This window comes from Scleropages formosus, chromosome 12 (genome assembly GCF_900964775.1).
Source record: "Scleropages formosus chromosome 12, fSclFor1.1, whole genome shotgun sequence".
Classification (NCBI taxonomy): domain Eukaryota; kingdom Metazoa; phylum Chordata; class Actinopteri; order Osteoglossiformes; family Osteoglossidae; genus Scleropages; species Scleropages formosus.
In genome coordinates, this window is record NC_041817.1 from 22378823 (window position 1) to 22397559 (window position 18737).

General features: G+C 42.3%; 1 protein-coding gene across 2 annotated transcripts in view; it reads right to left on the reverse strand.

Moving 5' to 3' along the window:
- Nucleotides 1-1052: 1052 nt before the first annotated feature.
- LOC108928474 (ephrin type-A receptor 3-like) overlaps nt 1053-18737 on the reverse strand; it is a 78884-nt gene continuing 61199 nt past the window's right edge. Inside the window, exons 12-18 of one of the 2 annotated variants that reach the window (XM_029256736.1) lie at nt 18491-18552; nt 15918-16127; nt 11538-11687; nt 10577-10770; nt 6612-6767; nt 3405-3500; nt 2547-2622 (exon numbers count right to left, since the gene is read on the reverse strand). In XM_029256736.1, the coding sequence (XP_029112569.1) occupies nt 3425-3500; nt 6612-6767; nt 10577-10770; nt 11538-11687; nt 15918-16127; nt 18491-18552 (848 nt within the window). In that variant the 3' untranslated portion in view covers nt 2547-2622; nt 3405-3424. Of the gene's footprint in view, nt 2623-3404; nt 3501-6611; nt 6768-10576; nt 10771-11537; nt 11688-15917; nt 16128-18490; nt 18553-18737 lie in introns of both variants that reach the window. The other variant, XM_029256735.1, reaches the window with a different exon arrangement.

The window sequence follows — 18737 nt, forward strand, 5'->3', positions numbered from 1 at the left end:
CTTTTGAAATTCATGTTTATAAAGTAAATACAAAGCACTGAAAAAATTGCCACATAACCATGTCATAACTTACGGATACTTCAAACAAAACATTCAAATGTGCACTGTATATGTTAAAAATAAATATGTAAATTATTATAGTTTTTTTAATGCAAAAACAAATATAATACAAAATAACAAAATATAATACAAAGTTTTTTTATTTTAATTTTGCACAAATATTTTTTTTTTCTTTTTTGACTTTTATATATACAAACATTTGTACAAAGTGATGGCCATGTAATCGACAGTACCGCTAGTAACCGTTGACGTTGTTACAATGTCAAGTTTACATATGTACATGCTGATAATGCAGAGAGCGGTGGCCTGTACATGTGGGACTCGGGGGGCGGGTGTGGAAGTGTGTGTTGTGTGTGTTGTGTGTGTTGTGTGCATTCCCTAACGGCGCAGCTCAGTGGAAACCAGTCTGCGTGTGGATGTGGATCCAGGCGGCGGCCACAAGTGTCATTCCTTTGGTTACATGGAGAGTGGCGGAGGAAGCGTTTGATGAAGAAGCACAGGATTACAGCTTGGCAATAAGCATGTTTTAACCATTTACTGGTGATGTCTGTTGTGTACTACATTAGTTTTAAACATTATGCATTTGGATAACCAGCATGAATCTCTCTTTTTTTCTTGCTCTTGTTCTCACGTCTCCAAGCATGAGAAACCAGGAGTCAAGTATCATTAAAAACATTTCAACGTTCCCTACAGCTATCCTCCATCCATTTTCCCGGACACCCAAAATATATATTTCATACAGTGTGGAAAGAATGTTAAACAGTGACACTGAAGTTGTTTTATGGACACAGAAAAAGCATACTGAAAGAGAAGTTTGTTTTTGTCTTACAAATATACGTTTTGCAGACACTTATTTGTCCATTCCATTAAAAAAAAAATCATTTTGATAAAAAAGATCACGATATGATACAGATTTTGTCAAGCCAAGATCAAAGAATCAGGACTTTGTACTGTAAGTGTTTTTTAACACATGAGCAAAGACATCCTCACTTATGACCCTGGATTAACACAGAGCAGGTGGGCACCTGTACCTGGGCTGGGAGATATCAGGTCTATGTCATGTTTCTCAAACTCCCATCATTTCGTCTTCAAAAACATGAAAAGTACCATTTACACATATACCAGAATTCCCTTACAGCATTTCAGAACTGAGGAGTGAAATTTAAAACGGCTTACGTGTTAGTGTGTAGTGGATAATCACATGAAACTGTACTTTAGTAAACCTGCTCTCATGTAAGCTTGGTCCCCTGTTACAATAAATGGCTACCAAATAAGACAATGCAATCAGTGATAAAGTGTCTGTGTTGCATGGGAACTGCATGTTTCCAAAACGGTGACATTTCTATTGCTTTAGAGATTCCCAATGTCCTGATATGATCATCTGGAAATCTTCAGATAACCAAGAATTTATTCAAAAAAAAAAAAAAAAAAAGAAATGTGAATAACGACCATATTAGTGTGTTTCATTATCTCCATACTGTATATCCATTATTCCATTAAGACCAGTTATATATAGGAAGCTCTGAACTGGGTAAAAAAATCTTTGAATTTCTGTTTCATTCCCAGTCTTGCTTCTGAAGACAGTGAAGCTTCTCAGCACACCTCAAGCAGCTATTGAGTTATGACCTTGGGACTGAAGGAGATCGTGTCCCATATAATAACAGTAATGGAAAATAATTGAGGACTTACAGTATATTATTGCTCAGTGTGACACATTTTTTTTGCAATCGCCACCCAATTATCATGAAGGACACTGGCTTGCCTTTCTTCAGATTTTCTAGCCTTTTGGGACAGATCCACAGTTTCAGCTATTGCCTGTTTTAAATCGGGTCAGGGAGGTTTTCGGGTCACAGAGGGCTGTGTCTACATCAGACATCCTGAAATGATCACGCTAAGCAGTGAAGCGCAGAGGCAGATCCATCCTGTCAAAGCTGAGGCCTCGTAGAGCTAGTGGCATGACCTGCAGCCCAAAGCTAAAAGGCCTCGGGACTGGCATGGTTTAAAAGTGGCCCTTCGTCTTAGTATCAACTGCTAAAGGTGTTAAATGATCCTCCATCACATATTATAGGCTATCGGTGGACGAAACTTGCAAAAGTCAGCAACCTCCCATTTATCGTTCTCTTCTCAAATGAACGTAGCATATCGCTTTCCAGAGTGAGGCTTAGTAGACATGCCCACTGAGTACTCATGCCCCGCCCACACTCCCAGGTTCAACCCTTCTCTGGGCCCTCCCATTCATGCATCTCATTTGTAAGGCATCTCATCACTGGTGGGAAGTAGTTCTTGACCCCAAGCAAGGAGTCATAGGTGCTGGGATGTCGCTGCCATTCTTCAGGAAATTGCCCTTGACTTTCTAAAGGTCACCTTTCATTTATTTATTTATTTCTATTTTCTCTTTTCCATTAAATATTGAATCCCATCTACGGAAGCGAAAGCAGCGACAGTGTCTCGCAGGTCTACACAGGAACAGGGCCGTTCTTTGTGTACGTTTCAAGTGCTTTGATGCTGCTCACAATCTTCTTCTGAGGTCCTATGATCGTCACGCCGACTTTTTTGAAGTCCCTGCAAAAACAGAGCAGGAAGGTTGAGCTTTCAGAAGCAAACACACACAAAGTGCCAGTCTGCAATGCTGCTCCATTCCTTCTTAGTCTTCCAGCCTGTTGCACCAGTAATCAGCAACAGAATTATTATCATTATTATTATAAACTGAAATAAAACATCTGCGATTCAATGAGCTGTGACATTTACAATATGTTTTATGCATACTGTAGTTATCACTACTCTTCGCAATGACTGAAGTAGTCATTGCAAACCCTTCCAAATTCTTGAATGTAATCTGAAGTAGATGCTGAGGATGGAGCAGCACTGACACATTGCAATCCCCTCCTATAAAAGAAGATAGTCGGAATTCACCAAATTAGTTCCATGCAGCAACTGACAGATGCATTCGTTATTTATGGCCGTACTGTTCTCTTAAAGCTCGCCACATGGCCGTGCGCCCTTCGTGCACCTCCACGGAGATTGTTAGAATGAGGGATTCTTAGACGGTCAAAGCCTTTCCTCAGCGATTAAAGTCAGGGACCTTGTGATTGGGGATGATGTGAGGAAAAAAGAAGTTAGTGTATTACAGGAACTGTGTTGCACCGGACCATAAGATCAGGCATCGGGGAAATGCTGCTGCGGGACAGCGCGTTTCTTGCTGGTCATGGGCATTACTGAAGCATATTAGTACAAGCAGACCAAGGTTAAAGAAAGTGCTGTCCATCTCTTAGGGACCCATTCTCCAGGATCATTCTTCAGGCCTCTCCAAGACAGGCTGTGCGGCGAATGGCACTCAAACCCACCGTGAGGACTTTTCTATGGGTTAAAGTGTCGTAATCCCCAGGGACGGCTCCCACTCGGGACACGTGGCTGCCGGCCTGACCTCAGTCAAGCAGATTCTACGGACAAAGTAAGCCTCTTAGATAGACAATCAGGTGGGTGGGACTCAATGTGTGACACACCCACATCTTAGACTCATGCTGTGTGAGTGATAAAAACGTGTATGAGTCCCACGGTTAAAAAAGCTATTGGCAGTTCTGTACTTTATAAGGCTCTTATAAACATGACAACCAGTTCCGAATACAGGTGGTCATCTTACATCCATTCGGATGACCTCGTTGTAAATTAACTTCATTGTAAGTCAAAAATCCCCTTATATTACATGGACCATAAGGATATACAGTACAAACTATTTCACACGAACCTACCCCATATAATGGACCTTGTTATTTTTTTAAACTAACGGTATTGCTCAGCTCCCTTAGATTCAGATTGAATGTCCTTCGACTGTCCTTATTGATGTCAACCTGTATAAAAATGGGAGCACAAAAACAGTATTCGCTAACCAGATCCCCTTTATGTAATACAAAACAGACATTAATTATTTGTTTTAAACCTACATTAGCTAAATTATTTTAAATCACTGTTAACGTCTCTCTTGTTGTAACACAACTGAACGTCAAAACTGAGAAACAGTTTTAGCTCAACGGCGCTCCTTGGCTCGGTTCAGGTGAGCTGAATAGGTTTTTGTGGCACGTAGTAGAGTCCTTTCCATTTTTATATTCCGTTGTATTATACAACGCTACATTGCTAGGAGTTTATTCAACTGGATCCCATATGACATTCAGGAACTAATCTGGCAGGATAAGAGCCTCGACTGCACTTGGACCACCGGGTCTTCATCCTCATAACTCATCTACATGCCAGTCCAACATCTGCCGTCGTGGTGTACCGTGGTAGACTTTCAGCGAAGAAGAGTAACACCATAGGAATGAACCGAGCAATAAAACTGCAGAAGTTGCTTACTAAATCAACTTTTATACAAACAGGAAAAGGTCATTCTGAAATGGAACGTAATTAAGAGATGCCAAGGTATGTCTAGTCTACTGGTTCAGACTGCTTAAACTATTCCGACAGCTGCTCATTTCTATAAACAATAAATAATGAAATGCTAGATGAAAGGCCAGCTCTTTGCAGCATGATTCAAATCGCTCTTGGTTTTTTGCAGTCGATTTACTATGAATAAGCGCGCACAGCGATGTGCGTACATATTAATCATCGTAAACACGGAGAGTTAGTTAAAAGTGCAACAAAAGCTAAAGATTAAATGTTTAATTATAAGAAAGAAGAATTTTAAGACGCTGCTTTTTTTTTCTTTTTTTCTTTTTTTTTTTGGAAGCAAATTAACTGAAATGCCTCATTTTGCTCCCTTTGGCAAGTGCGACACTGTTACTCCACATTCACCCCACGGTCTGATGTGTACCCAGATGGCGTCCTCCAGCTGTTCTCAGCGTGAAGCAAAGTGCTGCACAAGTGATGCACACAATTAAGTGTGGGTCATGATCGACGGGGAGAACTGTACATGCAATTTCCTTGTAATTATTTACATTCATAAGATAGTGAAATGCAAACACGCGTGCACAAAAATCCTAATTGCTCGCTGGCCTATGTCCGGTCCATTAAAGCAGTAAGTTACAACAAGACCCAGCTGGCTGCGCCGAACATTCAGTCTTTGATCCTCTTGATCACAAATGTCAAACTCTACAGTGTCAAATACCTTATCAGTGGGGTATAGCAGAGTGTCTCTGGGGGCATCATTCGCTCTGAGAGTCAGCCCCTGGCGTGCAGCAATGTGCCGGCCTACAAACTTTAATCAGCACCAAGAGCCGGAGTTTATTAATAGAAGCTCTTCTGAGTCAGCTGGGTTCCTTAACTGTAAAAACTGCCAGATCTGATTCTCGAAACCAGCTTCCGGCCAGCACATCCTGACAGGAACGTACTTTTACGTCTTTTTTTTCTCGGCTGCGGTTGGACGTCGGACAGAAATCGGGGTGGTTAAAGCCTCGCCTTTGCCCATTGCAATCAAACACGAAAGCTACATTTAAAAGATAGCTCACATCCCTGCTCCGGACCTGGCGGAGTCATGCTTGTAAACATTTCTACCATATTGCAGCTGGCGGCACCAAAACGTGCGTCTGAGTCTTGAAAGCGCAACAATCCCATGGAAACTGTGCTTGTTTTCTCCTTTTTGATCTCTTCAAATTAGCGTCAGACATTCAGCGCCAGGGCCACGGATCCATACTTGACGCGGGTAGTCCAGCGTGACTAAGTGCTTCATTTCACAGGCCTCTTACTTAGATGTCTGACAACAGCGATGTTCTGCTGGAAACTGCTTGAATCCATTAGAGAGCATCTCATACGGACAAAACAGTATATTTGGACAAACGGAGAAAAGCATGTTTATTATTTATTCATTCCTCTGACACTTTTCTCTAAAGAAACTTACAGTGTTGAGATGCTCACAATGATTTACCTACAGTCTCTTTATACTTTGGCAGTTTTTACTGTGGTGCTGTGGTTTTACAAGGTACGTACCCTGATCAAGGGCACTACAGCAGGAGTGGGGATCTGAACCTGCATCCTTCAGGTTCACGTAACCAGTACACCACCTACTGCAGTGTTAACCTTGCATACATCCCTAGTACAACTTTACGGGTATTTTTAAATAAGTAAAACCCGCCTGAGGTTTCTTGCTATGCATGAGTCACTTTTCACTGTCAGCATTTATTTAGCTATTCGTCTAAGACAAAGTAGAAGCTTTGTACACTAAGCTACGTACATTGATTTACCAGTTTACACAGCAGGATGGCTTTTATTGGAGCAATTCAAGTAACTAGCATTCTCCAGGGTGCTGGAGTTGGAGGGGAGATTTAAACCCTTGCCCTGTCATTTACATTTACAAGGCAACAGCTCTAATCACTCCACTACCTATGGTGTTAACTTGAATAGTGTCAAAAATAGAGAAGAGGCACCACACTATAACTGATTTTGCTTTGATTGAACCATGTTGGGAACAGTATAAATATCAATTTAAAAAGACCATGGTAAAATTTACGGATTATGTGTTCCCAAGGAGTTCTGGCAATTCAACGTTTGGAGGCTAATTTGAAGGTAACTTTGCCGCTAAAGTAGTTGGTGTCTTTGTAGAATGAATGGAGGGGGTCTCTTACTCAGCGGTGGTCTTGGTCAGGGTGTCACAGGAAGTGTAGCCGACCCCACCGAAGGCGTCTTTGCAGGGCAGGGTCCGCGCGTTGTCCAGCCAGCCCCCTGTAGAGCGGAGGGAGGCCATGTCTGAGCTGTTCCGGTCCAGCAGCGTGTTGGCCGGCCTTGTGGGAATGACAGAGGGGGGGGGCATCGTGTTGTCAGCGGGGTGTCAGCGGAACCTGTTTGACCACCCCCCCTCTTTCCGTGAACCTCAGCTGTAGAATAAATCTCTCACTATGACCACACAGCTCTCAGATACTGATCTGCTGGCCCACCACGGCACTAACCCCAGGTTTGAGCTCTCCGGCAAAGCCCTCCCGACCCCCCCACCACCCCCCCAGAGAGACAGATTTGTATTCCAGGCCGTTTTTCACATCAGGTACGAAAACGTTATTGCTGAGAAAACATGCCTGCCAAGACGCAAGCTGTGGAAGGAAAACACGAGAGCCCTAAAAAGACGTCTTAGGCATCTCCATTAGGAAATACCTGCAGAGAAATGGGACTCTCTGCAAACTGTTTCTTTTCCCTGCACATCTCAGGGGGTATTTCTGCGAGAAGGCAATCTGTGCACCTCACTCGCTTCCTGAATCTCCTGACACTTTCTCAAACTGCTTCTTCCTGCTGTCCACAAAGAATTAATCTCACATACACTGTACGCTAAACACGCTGATCTAACTTATGGATGTTCAATGTTATTTAAAACCACAGCATAAATCTTAAAACACAAGTGTCCGCATTTTATCAAAGCGGATTAAAAAATAATCATCTCAGACTTCTATTAATTATAAGTCAGTCTTATATCAATTATAACCTGTATGCACTGTTTAAATCTTAAAATGGAAGGGATGTAAAGGGAAGCAAAGTTAAAAAAAAAAAAAAAGAAATAAGAAATAATCTATAAAATGTTTAAATATTTATATTGGATACATGCGGAAGAAGAGGACACTAACACATTTATTAAAAAGTCTGGAGTAATAAGTACTTTATTAATAATTGAAGGAGATTTTATACCCTTTATTATATTCTAATCGTAAATATGTCTTTGAAACATCTTTTCTGAGACAGAAGATGATGAAAGTGCCCAGAGAAGCCGTGAAGGTATACGGTGTCTCTATCTTTCTCCTTCTATCGATTTTGCCTCTGTAATCATGAGGAGGAGCGAGAGGGCTGACGCAGAGAGCGGCCGCCTGTCCAGCCTGCTGCTCCAGAAGGGACGGCGAATAGTTTCCCCTTGAAGAGCCATTTCATCAGATGCTACATCTGACGAGTCATTTCCAAAACTCCTTGACACCTGGGCCGCATCTATGGCTCGCCCGCCGTGCTCGATCAGAACCTAGAAGGCCCGGCTCAGCAGTTCAGATTTCCACAGAGGATCAGCAAGTTCTCGGACCACGCTTATTATTATTAATTCATTTAGCTCACACTTTTCTCCAGAACTACCTACAATGATACGTTTATATACTGAACGACTTTAATTACCTGTTTATCCAGCTGGGACTTCTTTACTGTATCAGTTCACAGTAAAAACCTTAATCAATGGTACTAAAGCCAGAGCTCAGATTTGAACATGGGATTTTTGATCACAAAACCTCAATTCATTCCACTACAGTAGCTGCTGCCACAGGTAAATGTGGTAAGACAGCAATCTCTGTGCCTAGCAGCCATAAAAGGTCCTGTTGTGGTTATAAGCACTCGGATCAAGACAAATTATTATTTAGTTCTATTGTTTTTGACTACAGCTGTCAGAAAGCAGTTGAGATAGATATTTCTATTGGGAGAGGTCTAACAATAATAACATACCCAACATAGAGCACTGGAGCTCAGTGATCCACCTGGGGTCCGGAAGCCCAAATGAATCCCATTTTAATGTAATCAGAAGAGGAGTGATATGGATAATAAAAGTGTAAAACAGGAAAGGGTAATGATCCTTGACTCTCCAACTTGGTTTTCTTTCTTTAGTACCTACCTTCACCTAACGAGGTAAAAAGTGCATGAATTTTCGATCATATTAATAATTTACTACGTTAAACAGACACATTGTAAGGAGGGAGAAAAGCTGGCTTGCTATCCATGACTGTTGCAGACGCCTTTTGAAGGACTGCGGGTTTTCTACTTTTCATCCCTGGTAACACTAACAAGAGACAACATTCTGGCGCACAGAAAGATTATTGATCTAAACAACTTTCTAAGCCCAGAAACTTTATTTTTTGCGGTAAACTGCAGATGACCCTGTTTTCTTATTTCTTTGCCTGCTTCTATGGTTTGTGTCTTTGTGTTTCAGCATAGAAACCCCACAGCATATTACTGACACCAAGAAGACAGGGAAAGAAGGCAGATATGAGCGTAAAGAGGAACAGCTATGAGAAGCCCAGGTGTGAACGCTCTGTTTTACGAACTGTTGCACTTTGCCGTTCTCCACTTGACAACGGCGAGGGTTGAGGGTACGGGGACAATGAGTGAACGTAACAACTCCTCCTTGTTTTTTGTTTCTCTCCTTTTTCCCCGCTTGCAGGGTGACCTCCAGATAACCACGGCTGTGCAGTATCGTGTTCTAAAAGCTCCCCCCGGGCTGGAGGAAGGACAGGATCTGGCCCCGGACATTTGTAGAAAAGACATCTGGGCAGCTCGGTCATGGACAGGAATGTGTCTAGCTGTGAAGAGGGCCGCTGTGCCTCTGAGTGGTCGCGCTCGAGCAGTGCCTGTGGTTTCTTCCACGCGATCCCATCCGCCGGCGACCCCAGTCTCTCTGCTGGAAGGGTCCGACCATGAGGCCTGTCCATAGGGGGATTCCTGGTCTGTTTTCACGGTCTACCTCAGACAAATGGGGCAGCACCGGGTTGAGCGCATCTGCGGCTGGAGCCCCGCAGTGTCTCCCTCCCTTTCCCTCTTCCTTCTAGGCACTTTTTACTAGCCTCCATAAATCACCTGCGTCCAGCACCTCAGCCGCCTGCGTTAAAAGCCAATCAGGAAAATTACATGCAAATTCCCAGGGAGCCATTTTCACTTTCTTAAGAAATCATTAGTCACCGTTATGCACTTTGACGTCTTCATAATAACACGGCTCCCTGTTCGGGCGCGAGCTAAGGAAGCTGCAATGGGCCCTCCTGTGGGTTCCCGTTTATTGAAACAAAGGGAAGGAAAACAGCATCGAAGGAGGGATTTTCTGTCACCGCTGCGAATGAGATTCTCACCACTTTTGGTCACTCAATGTGCTACTGCCTATGAGGCCACGGGATATGGGAACCAGCATCGAGGACGCAGGAAGTCGCCGATTGTTTACAGCATGCTCAGCCTGTCTGCAGACAGCATCGCTGCCAGCCGGTTGTGGAAACAAACAATTTTGGTCTTGGAAAATGGAGAGAATATAAATATGGCATTCCTGCACAAACCCGCTGTCAGTAGTGTAAGCGAAACCAGAGGACACTGTCCATTTCAGGAAGTAGCGTGTTACAGAAGCATTAAAAAAAATCAAATGATTGGTGCCATTCAAAGACTTTTCCACCTATTTCACAAACCTCCAAAGAGCAGGACAGAAGGTGATGTGATGTTTGAGATGATCAGCCTAGTACATTCATTCACACACTCTCTCATAACTCAGGTGCATTACTTTCCCTAAGAGGCCAAAAGAACACTTCTGAATAATTGAAAAGAAAACTGCCAATGGCAACATTAAAAGACTGGGGCTACAATCCAGCACACAAAGTCTCAACTATCTGTAATCCCACAAGTTAAAGAAAGGGTATATGAATCAGTAAACATTACATGAGGATAGAAAAAACTCGTGACGAAATGTCATGTACGATATGCTACTGGAAATCGATAAGAGTTGTAAGGTCGGCATGAGAGCGCAGCTTCACTGTTCCTTTCATACTTTTTTTCTGCTTGAGGCATGTGTTGGGTGATTGATTCAGAAATCATTCAAGAACCACACCTGGAGGCCGTGTTGGCGGTGACCTTCAGGTTGCCCGGATTCCGGATCAGCTTATCCAGAATGCTGACTATGTGCTCAAACTTGGGCCGGTTGTTCCGTTCCTTCTGCCAGCAATCAAGCATCAGCTGATAGAGCGTCGCAGGACAGTCCATGGGTGGGGGCAGGCGGTAGCCCTCATCCACTGCCTTGATCACCTGCAGGTGGGAAGACAGCAACTCAGCTCCATCCAGTATATTTAACTGGAGATTCCTTATAGTTAAGCAGGTTTTACTTACATTTACTGATTTAGCTGACACTTTTCTCCAAAGCGACTTACAACGTTAGTCTACCTACAATTATTTACCCAGTTATTCAGCTGGGTAATGTCACTAGAGCAATTTTAGTGTAAGTACCTTGCTCAAGGGTACTACAGCCAGACGGAGTGATCAAACCTACAACCTTTGGATCCAAAGGGAGCAGCTCTAATCACTATGCTACCAGCTGTCTCCTACTTCTGGCATCTTCTGAATCCAAACACTGGGCTTTGAGTTCTTTCTCACCATATTCAAGCAAAGCTGGGCTTCATCCTCAGTTATTCTGGACAAATTCTGAATCATCTTAAAGAAACAAATTCGGGTTTGACTTTGATTGATTTTAGTTAATAAACTCTTCCGAACCCTGCTGTAAGTATCATAGCTAATAACTAGCTGCAGATGGCTTCAAATGTACAGAACTATTGCTGCAGGAAAGATAATAAAAATTTCAATGTATCATACTTCCACACTGCATTACCTTGGGTGTAATTATTAGAATTTCTTGGCTACTGAAATGATCTAGAATCCCAAGCAATGATGTAACTACAGGTGGTAGGCAGCCCTCAGCAGTGGTGGGTTAAATCAGCCACCCCAACCACTCCATGCCTGTCTTCCACCCGCAGCAGAAAGTTGGCCCTGCCTTTTCCCCCCAAAGGCAGCCTACTCACATCCTGATTGGACATCTCCCAGTAGGGTCTCTCCCCGTACGACATCACTTCCCACAGCACAATGCCATAACTCCATACGTCACTGGCTGAAGTAAATTTGCGATACGCGATCGCCTCCGGTGCCGTCCACCGGATCGGAATCTTGCCGCCCTGGGAAACAGCAAAAACAACACACACTGACTCAGCTGCCTCGTCCGACATGTTTCGCAGAGTCAGAATTTGTTTCACCAAACACAATGCATATTTAATTTACTCGGCCAATGACAAATGCACTTTCTAACAGGCTGGTAGACACTTTGTATCGATTCCCTTCTTATATTCTTGCTTAGGACAATGTCTGTGCTGAAAATGATACCCCAGTGTGATATTCCACAATGACTCCTTTAAACAGTCTACCTTCAAGTCTATGACATTCATAGCAGAAATATGATAATTTCACATGTGACCTTCTATAGATGTACCCTAAGTGGCCACTTTATTGGGTACACCTGCTTGTTAACCTAATCAGCCTGCTCTTCATATGGCTGCAGCTCAGTATGTATGAAGTATGGAGACAAGGTTGAGACGTTCAGTCACTTTTCAAATAAGCATTTTGAAGGGCAAGTTGTGTGATCAAGGTGGTCTTGATTTTTTTTTTAAAATTATTTTTGGTACTAGAAGTGGTGGTTCCAGCATCTCAGAAACAGCTCCCAGGATTTGCATAGACCAATAGCACCACTTGTTAATGAGAAAGGTAAGAGCAGGATTGCCCAACTTAATAAAGCTATGAGGATGGGCACAAAGTGCAAAAATAACAGGTCTACATGGTGATATACAGAAAAGTATCTAGAGATAATAAACACCCAACTCATTGAACCATGACTTGATGTTCTACAGTGTCACCATGCCAGGATCCACTCCTGACAGTTAAGGACAAGAAAATAAGACTACAGTGGAAAAAGGTCTGCTCAGACAAATCTTTATTTCTGCTTATTTCTAATGCTAGGGTGAAACTTTGGCATCAGCATGATGCATGGATCTATAAAATAACTTTTCTCTTTTTAAATTTAAAAAGCAACCAAATTCCATTTAACTGGTAATTAGTGATTTTTGGGCTTTAAAAAAAAATTGTATGATGGATGCCGATGTCAAATATTAATAAAAATGTTTAAAAGAAGTTTGTGACTTCTTTTAGATGAACAATCATGTTGAATCTGGACAGGTCTAAGCATATGAAAGCAATATTGAATAGTGGATGTGAATAACAATGTTACCGAGTTCCATTACATACCGCTTTGAAAATGTAATGTTAATTGCAATCATTAAAATGTTACCCTTGATTTGTTTTATTTATGCACACCAACTCTAATTTCTCTTTAATATCAAACAGTAGACTGCTGACTTTATATTATTCATATCATGTTCCTTATACTAACATAATAAAAATGCGGATTCAACAAGGAAGGACACAATGCTTTGAAAATAAGTCTGTCTTTTATTAAAAAACCATTCTGCAAAACCGAAAAACCCCTTCCTTTTCAAAGTCTGGAGGATAGCCGGCATTGAACTGCTCAAGCCAAATTTATGAAGCCAAATTCAGGACCCGAAAAGCAAAGATCTGAAAGTAATCTTCAATAAACTAAACTATGTCAGTTCAGAAAGGAGGACAAATACTTTAAATAATGAAATGTTTTGCGGGGCAACGGAAAGCAACGGAAAAACGGAGACGAGATGCAAATGCGTGACTCCTTCAAGCGGATGGCCTCAGCTGGGCTGAATTCCGTGTTCACCTCCACGGTGTGATCCCACTGGATGGGAGAGGCATTTAGGGTGCCCTGTCAATAGCTCTGCCGGCTGCTGGAGCCGCTCCGCCCTCCAGCCTTACCCTTATGGGTGGTGAGGTTTGTAGGGAACGGAGGGAAGCCAAAGCTAACCATCGGCCAGGCCAAGTCACACAGGCGCTGCCCCGCTGCCTCCAAAAGCAAGGCCTTGAAAAATAAATCCACTGCTGTGCTACCCCCCTTCCCTCCCCATTATTTCGCTTCCCTTGCGGGCTCAGAAAAACAGCCCAGGTCCTTAGCAAGGGGAAGATTACCAGTAACGTGAGTAAGATCGGACAACCACGCAACGCCTTGCCTGAGAGGTGGGGGGGTGGGGTTGGAATTGGGAGTCTGATCTGTTTGTGTTGTTGAGACTCATTGCATACATGGTGTCAGACACACAGAGAAGTTTCTGTAGGGTGTTTATCATGCGTGGCATTAGAAAATTATAGCCATGGATGTGTCATTTCTGATATCATTTAGCTGAGATTTTTCAGAATCAGCCTTGAACCCTAAGCTACTAACAGTTGCTTACTTACTTGTACAACAGGGTAAATTTTACCAGAACAGTTCAGGGTTTGTTCTTTGATTGAGAGAACAACAGCAGGGGACTGAACCTGGATCCACTAACTGCAACACGGTGACTCCAGCAGCAACGTTGCATTATAATGATGGCTGTACCAGCAAGTCTATGCCGATTATAAAGCATTTTAAACCAAGATTTTCAGAGACTTAAACAAATAAACCAAAGACTGTCTTCATTCCAACAGATTCCTTATTGTTCTCAAAATTCCTCTCCGCACATAAACATCACACACGTCAACAAAGTGCTACTGAAAACAAACACGAGATGTTATGAATAGTAATGGCATTTCAACGGTCCTGCATAAACAGGGGCATTTCGTGAAAATATGTTGACATTATCTCTCTCTTGTTTAATTTTCTTTTTGGGTGTCTCATCCTTCTCAAGAAGCCAGACAGCATTTTGTCTGAAAGAGACACTTGGGTTAATAAGTTTCTGGACCAGAGAGCTGGTGTTGCGCACATACTGAGGAACAAAACTGCCTCTGTTGCTTTGGAGTCTTGATAATCATTTCAGTCACACCTTGTGCAAAAAGTAGTATTGAAACTATAATGACTGTAATGGTAGCAGGTGGTATCACTGCATTACAATCCATGGGTGGCATGGTGGCACAGTGGGTAGTGTTGCTGTCTCACAGCATGTGGGTGGGGCGTGAGGATGTGGGTTTCATCCCCACTCATTCTGTGTGGAGTTTGTTTGTTCTCCCCATGTCTATGTGGGTTTCCTCTGGGTGCTCTGGTTTCCTCTCACAGTCCAAAAACATGCTGTTCAGGTTCCCTCATAGTAAGTGAGAGAGAGAAAGTGTGTGTGTGTGTTCCACTGATGTATGGATGAGTGACCCCTTGTAAGTAGTGTATCTAGCAGTGTAAGTCACCTTGGTGAACAAGGTGTGAGGGCTGATAACACTACATGGAGTTCATTGGAAGTTGCTTTGTGCTTTGGAGAAAAGTGTCAGCTAGACAAATTAATAACCACTAAATACGGTTGTTGTAAGGGGAGACTTCTTATAATCTTGTGCTTTGTAGCTGGAGCTCATCATTTTACTTCTGGATAAGAGCTGTTACAGTGCGTTGTGTTAATGTTTGTCACACAGATGATTGTTGTGTTACTGCTTTGTCCTGTAATTTGTTTGTAAAGTTTCGTTGGCCACTGTAAATATCTGTGGTGCTGTGATCCATGTTTCCATGTACCAGTTCCAGGCATGTTATTGCTGTTTCATAGTCTATTTTAGACAGTTTAAACATATTTTGGAAGATTTTCCAAAATACATACATACACACAGCATTATATGTACTATATAATGATGTGATATTATATAGACTATTAAAATGTATACATGTGTTCATACAGTCAACATTATTGCTTAATTATATACATACATACATACATACATACATACATACACACACACACACATTCTCTGAACCGCTTGTCCCATACGGGGTCACGGGGAACCGGAGCCTAACCGGCAACTCAGGGCGTAAGGCCAGAGGGGGAGGGGACACACCCAGGACGGGACACCAGTCCATCGCAGGGCACCCCAAGCGGGACTCGAACCCCAGACCCACTGGAGAGGAGGACCTGGTCCAACCCACTTCGCCACCGCACCCCCCTATATACATATGTTCTATATAAAATATATTTAAATTTGATATTATATTGATTACTATATTATAATATCCATCCATCGTAAACAACCGCTTGTCCCGAGGGGGGTCATATTATAATATTTTTTTTATATTTACAATTACTAATTTTTTCACTCCTGACTTTTTTTCAATGACTATTTAATATGAATTTCTGGAGCAGTTTATTGAACATTGGATGGTTACAAAATCAGACTGGATGTAGGTGGAACATTCAGCCATTCCTTTCACTAAAGCACCTTCATGTTGCCTTGTACAATTACTAGCATTTACTTGTCAGATGATCGAATCACCAGAGTGGGACGCTGTGCGAGACCCTGAAGGAGACCGGTTTGCGACGGCACATGCTCACCCTCGTCGTGTACGCGGCCTCCGGGTCGTCCTCCAGCACCCGCGACAGCCCGAAGTCGGACACCTTGCACACCAGGTTGCTGTTGACCAGGATGTTACGGGCGGCCAGGTCGCGGTGCACGTAGCCCATGTCGGAGAGGTACCTCATGCCCGAGGCGATGCCACGCAGCATGCCCACCAGCTGGATCACCGTGAACTGAGCGTCATGCTTCTGTCACACAGACACACCAAAAAGTCAACTAACAAGAGAACACATACACTCTCCTCTCCATCACCAACTCTCATACCCAAAACGCATCGTTTTTCCAGAAACTCCTCTGCCATGAAGTGAAACAATGCTGTACATTTGTGACATTTCACTGCACAGACACACACACATACATAAAACACTCGTGTGTTTGTATGGCCAGTGGGGCCAAACAAAAAGCACTAAGAGAAATAAAGCAAGTTTGTTTCTCTGGTACATTATAAAGAGTCAAAAAGAGAGCGTTACATATGAATTGCAGACCACCTGGAGGGGAACACAGCAGGAACGAGTTCAAAAGACCATCTAATAATAGTCCCACGAACAGCAGCGAGGAAATACTGTCAGAGGAGCATGACAGCTTTCTTTGATAAAGTGCAGTCCTGTACAAAAATTTCAGGAAATTGCTGAATAACTGTGCAGTCTTTGTGGAACTTTTTTTTTTTATTATTTTGCAAGATAATATGCAGGGGCGTATGGAATATATTTCACACAAGTCCGGCTGAACTAAAACTCCGGTTCACCCTTGTTGATTTAATGTAATGCTTTGCCAAATTTTGAGTATCCAGAACCCTGAGGTGAAATGAGGTAGAAAAACCTAACATAAATTCATGCTGTTCTTTACCTGGAGGATAAATTAATTACAAAAATTGAATTCCTTATTATACATGAATCAATCCCAATTTTCAAAGCCTGAAGTGGTCGTAATGTAAATGCACACAAAATTACGCTGAACATACAAGCATTTCACATTTTCTTTATTTATTTTGTAGCATTTTCTTCATTTACTTGTTTTCTACCAAATTTGCTTGTTTCGGAGCAAACGTGACTTGCGTTTATTTGTCCAGGCAATAGTTGGCAGCAAAACGCACCCGAACATAATAGGCATTTGGGACCACGTTCTTCTGGTGTCTGGGGTTTTTAAGCGACATGATGAATAGCTCATTTTTATGGATGAATTGGTAAACAATCAGCACAGAGTAGGAGTTTGTAGATAAAACATCATTACATTTTTTTTTTTTTTTTTGTTTAGCTGATGCTTTTGTCTGAAGCGACTTACAGTGTTAATCTATTTACAAATATTTACCTATTTACACAGCAGGGTTATTATTACTGGAGCAACTGTGGTTATGTACCTTGATCAAGGCAAAAGGATTTAAACTTAGTTATTTTGAGTGCAAACAGGCAACAATATTTTATCATGTATTAAAGCTACACCCTAGATCTTTAAAGAACCAAACGGCAAATAAATTGACGCACATGAATATATTTTACAAATATTAATTTAGCTGAAGCTTTTCTCCAGACTGACTTATGTTTTTAAACTCCTTGATAGAAGTACAAGGTGATTTTAACTGTATTAATCCAGGATAAGTACCTTGCTCAAGGGGACGACAGAAGGCAGTTGGATTTCAATGTGTGTTTTTCAAGTCCAAAGGCAACACCTATAACCACTGTGCTACCCGGTTCACCAGTACCTCCAAGCTTTTAAAAGTTGTGACTTAGAGCTAAAAGTGAGTTTGGAGTTATGAACAAAATGAGTTGCAAACAGACTTCTAATGACAACTTGCAGTCGTAAGCTGAGGAGCCTGTGTACATAACAAGCTTTGTACAGCAATATAATAAGACTTGAACTACAGTAACTTTCACTCTAACTTCTTGACTGAGTTCAGGGTTTCATCGATTATTGCGTTTTGTAATGATGCCTAACCCCCAGAGTGTGGAAGTGAAGCGTGTTCTTTCTTTCCTTGATTTTAACAGCTTCTTTGGTTCAGTAATGAGGATCTGGATGCAGGACAGGGCATGTCCACTCGGTTTAATGAGAACGGAGACCCTGGTTGGTGCACACCAGTCCCAGTACAGTTTTCACCTAAATAAGAGAGGTAAAGTATAAATAGGCAGTGGTGCTACTGTGTTGGTGCATCTCTTTTCGCTGGGCTACTGATACAGGTGCCCTCATTATTGTACTCTGTACTTTACTGTACTTTAAGCCATCAGAACCCATGTAATTTCAACCAGCATTCAGCTTAATCCTGACATTAGTACTCGCTGACCTCTGTTACATTTGTGCGTGAATCCGTACAAAAACTGTATGGATTAAAAGGTGAGCGTGAGAGGAAAGTGCTATTCATGTTTCCTCAGCAAAAAACATAACTGCTCTCCCGCATAATAAGGCTTTCCATTCCATTCTAGTAGTGCTAAGCAGACACCGGGATGGCGAGACAGGTAGGAGGAGATGGGTGTCCAGAGCTCATGAAAATGCAACCACCCCACCCCTGCCCACACACATGCACAAGTCTCGTTTTCGGATTTGTGTGCGGCACACTCACCCTCAGAAAGCTGTCCAATGAACCGTTTTCCATGTACTCCGTCACAATCATCACCGGCTTACCTGTGGAGAGATGAAAATAATGTCAAACCAGAATGGAATAAAAGCATTTCACTTGCACAGAATTATAAGATTGGGATCTCTATTCAAACAAAACGGTGCTTTATTAAAATTCCCCAGTGGCCTGATTCAGATTCTGCAGATAAATTTTTAATGTTCTCGAAATTCTGGGTGCATATCTGCTACAT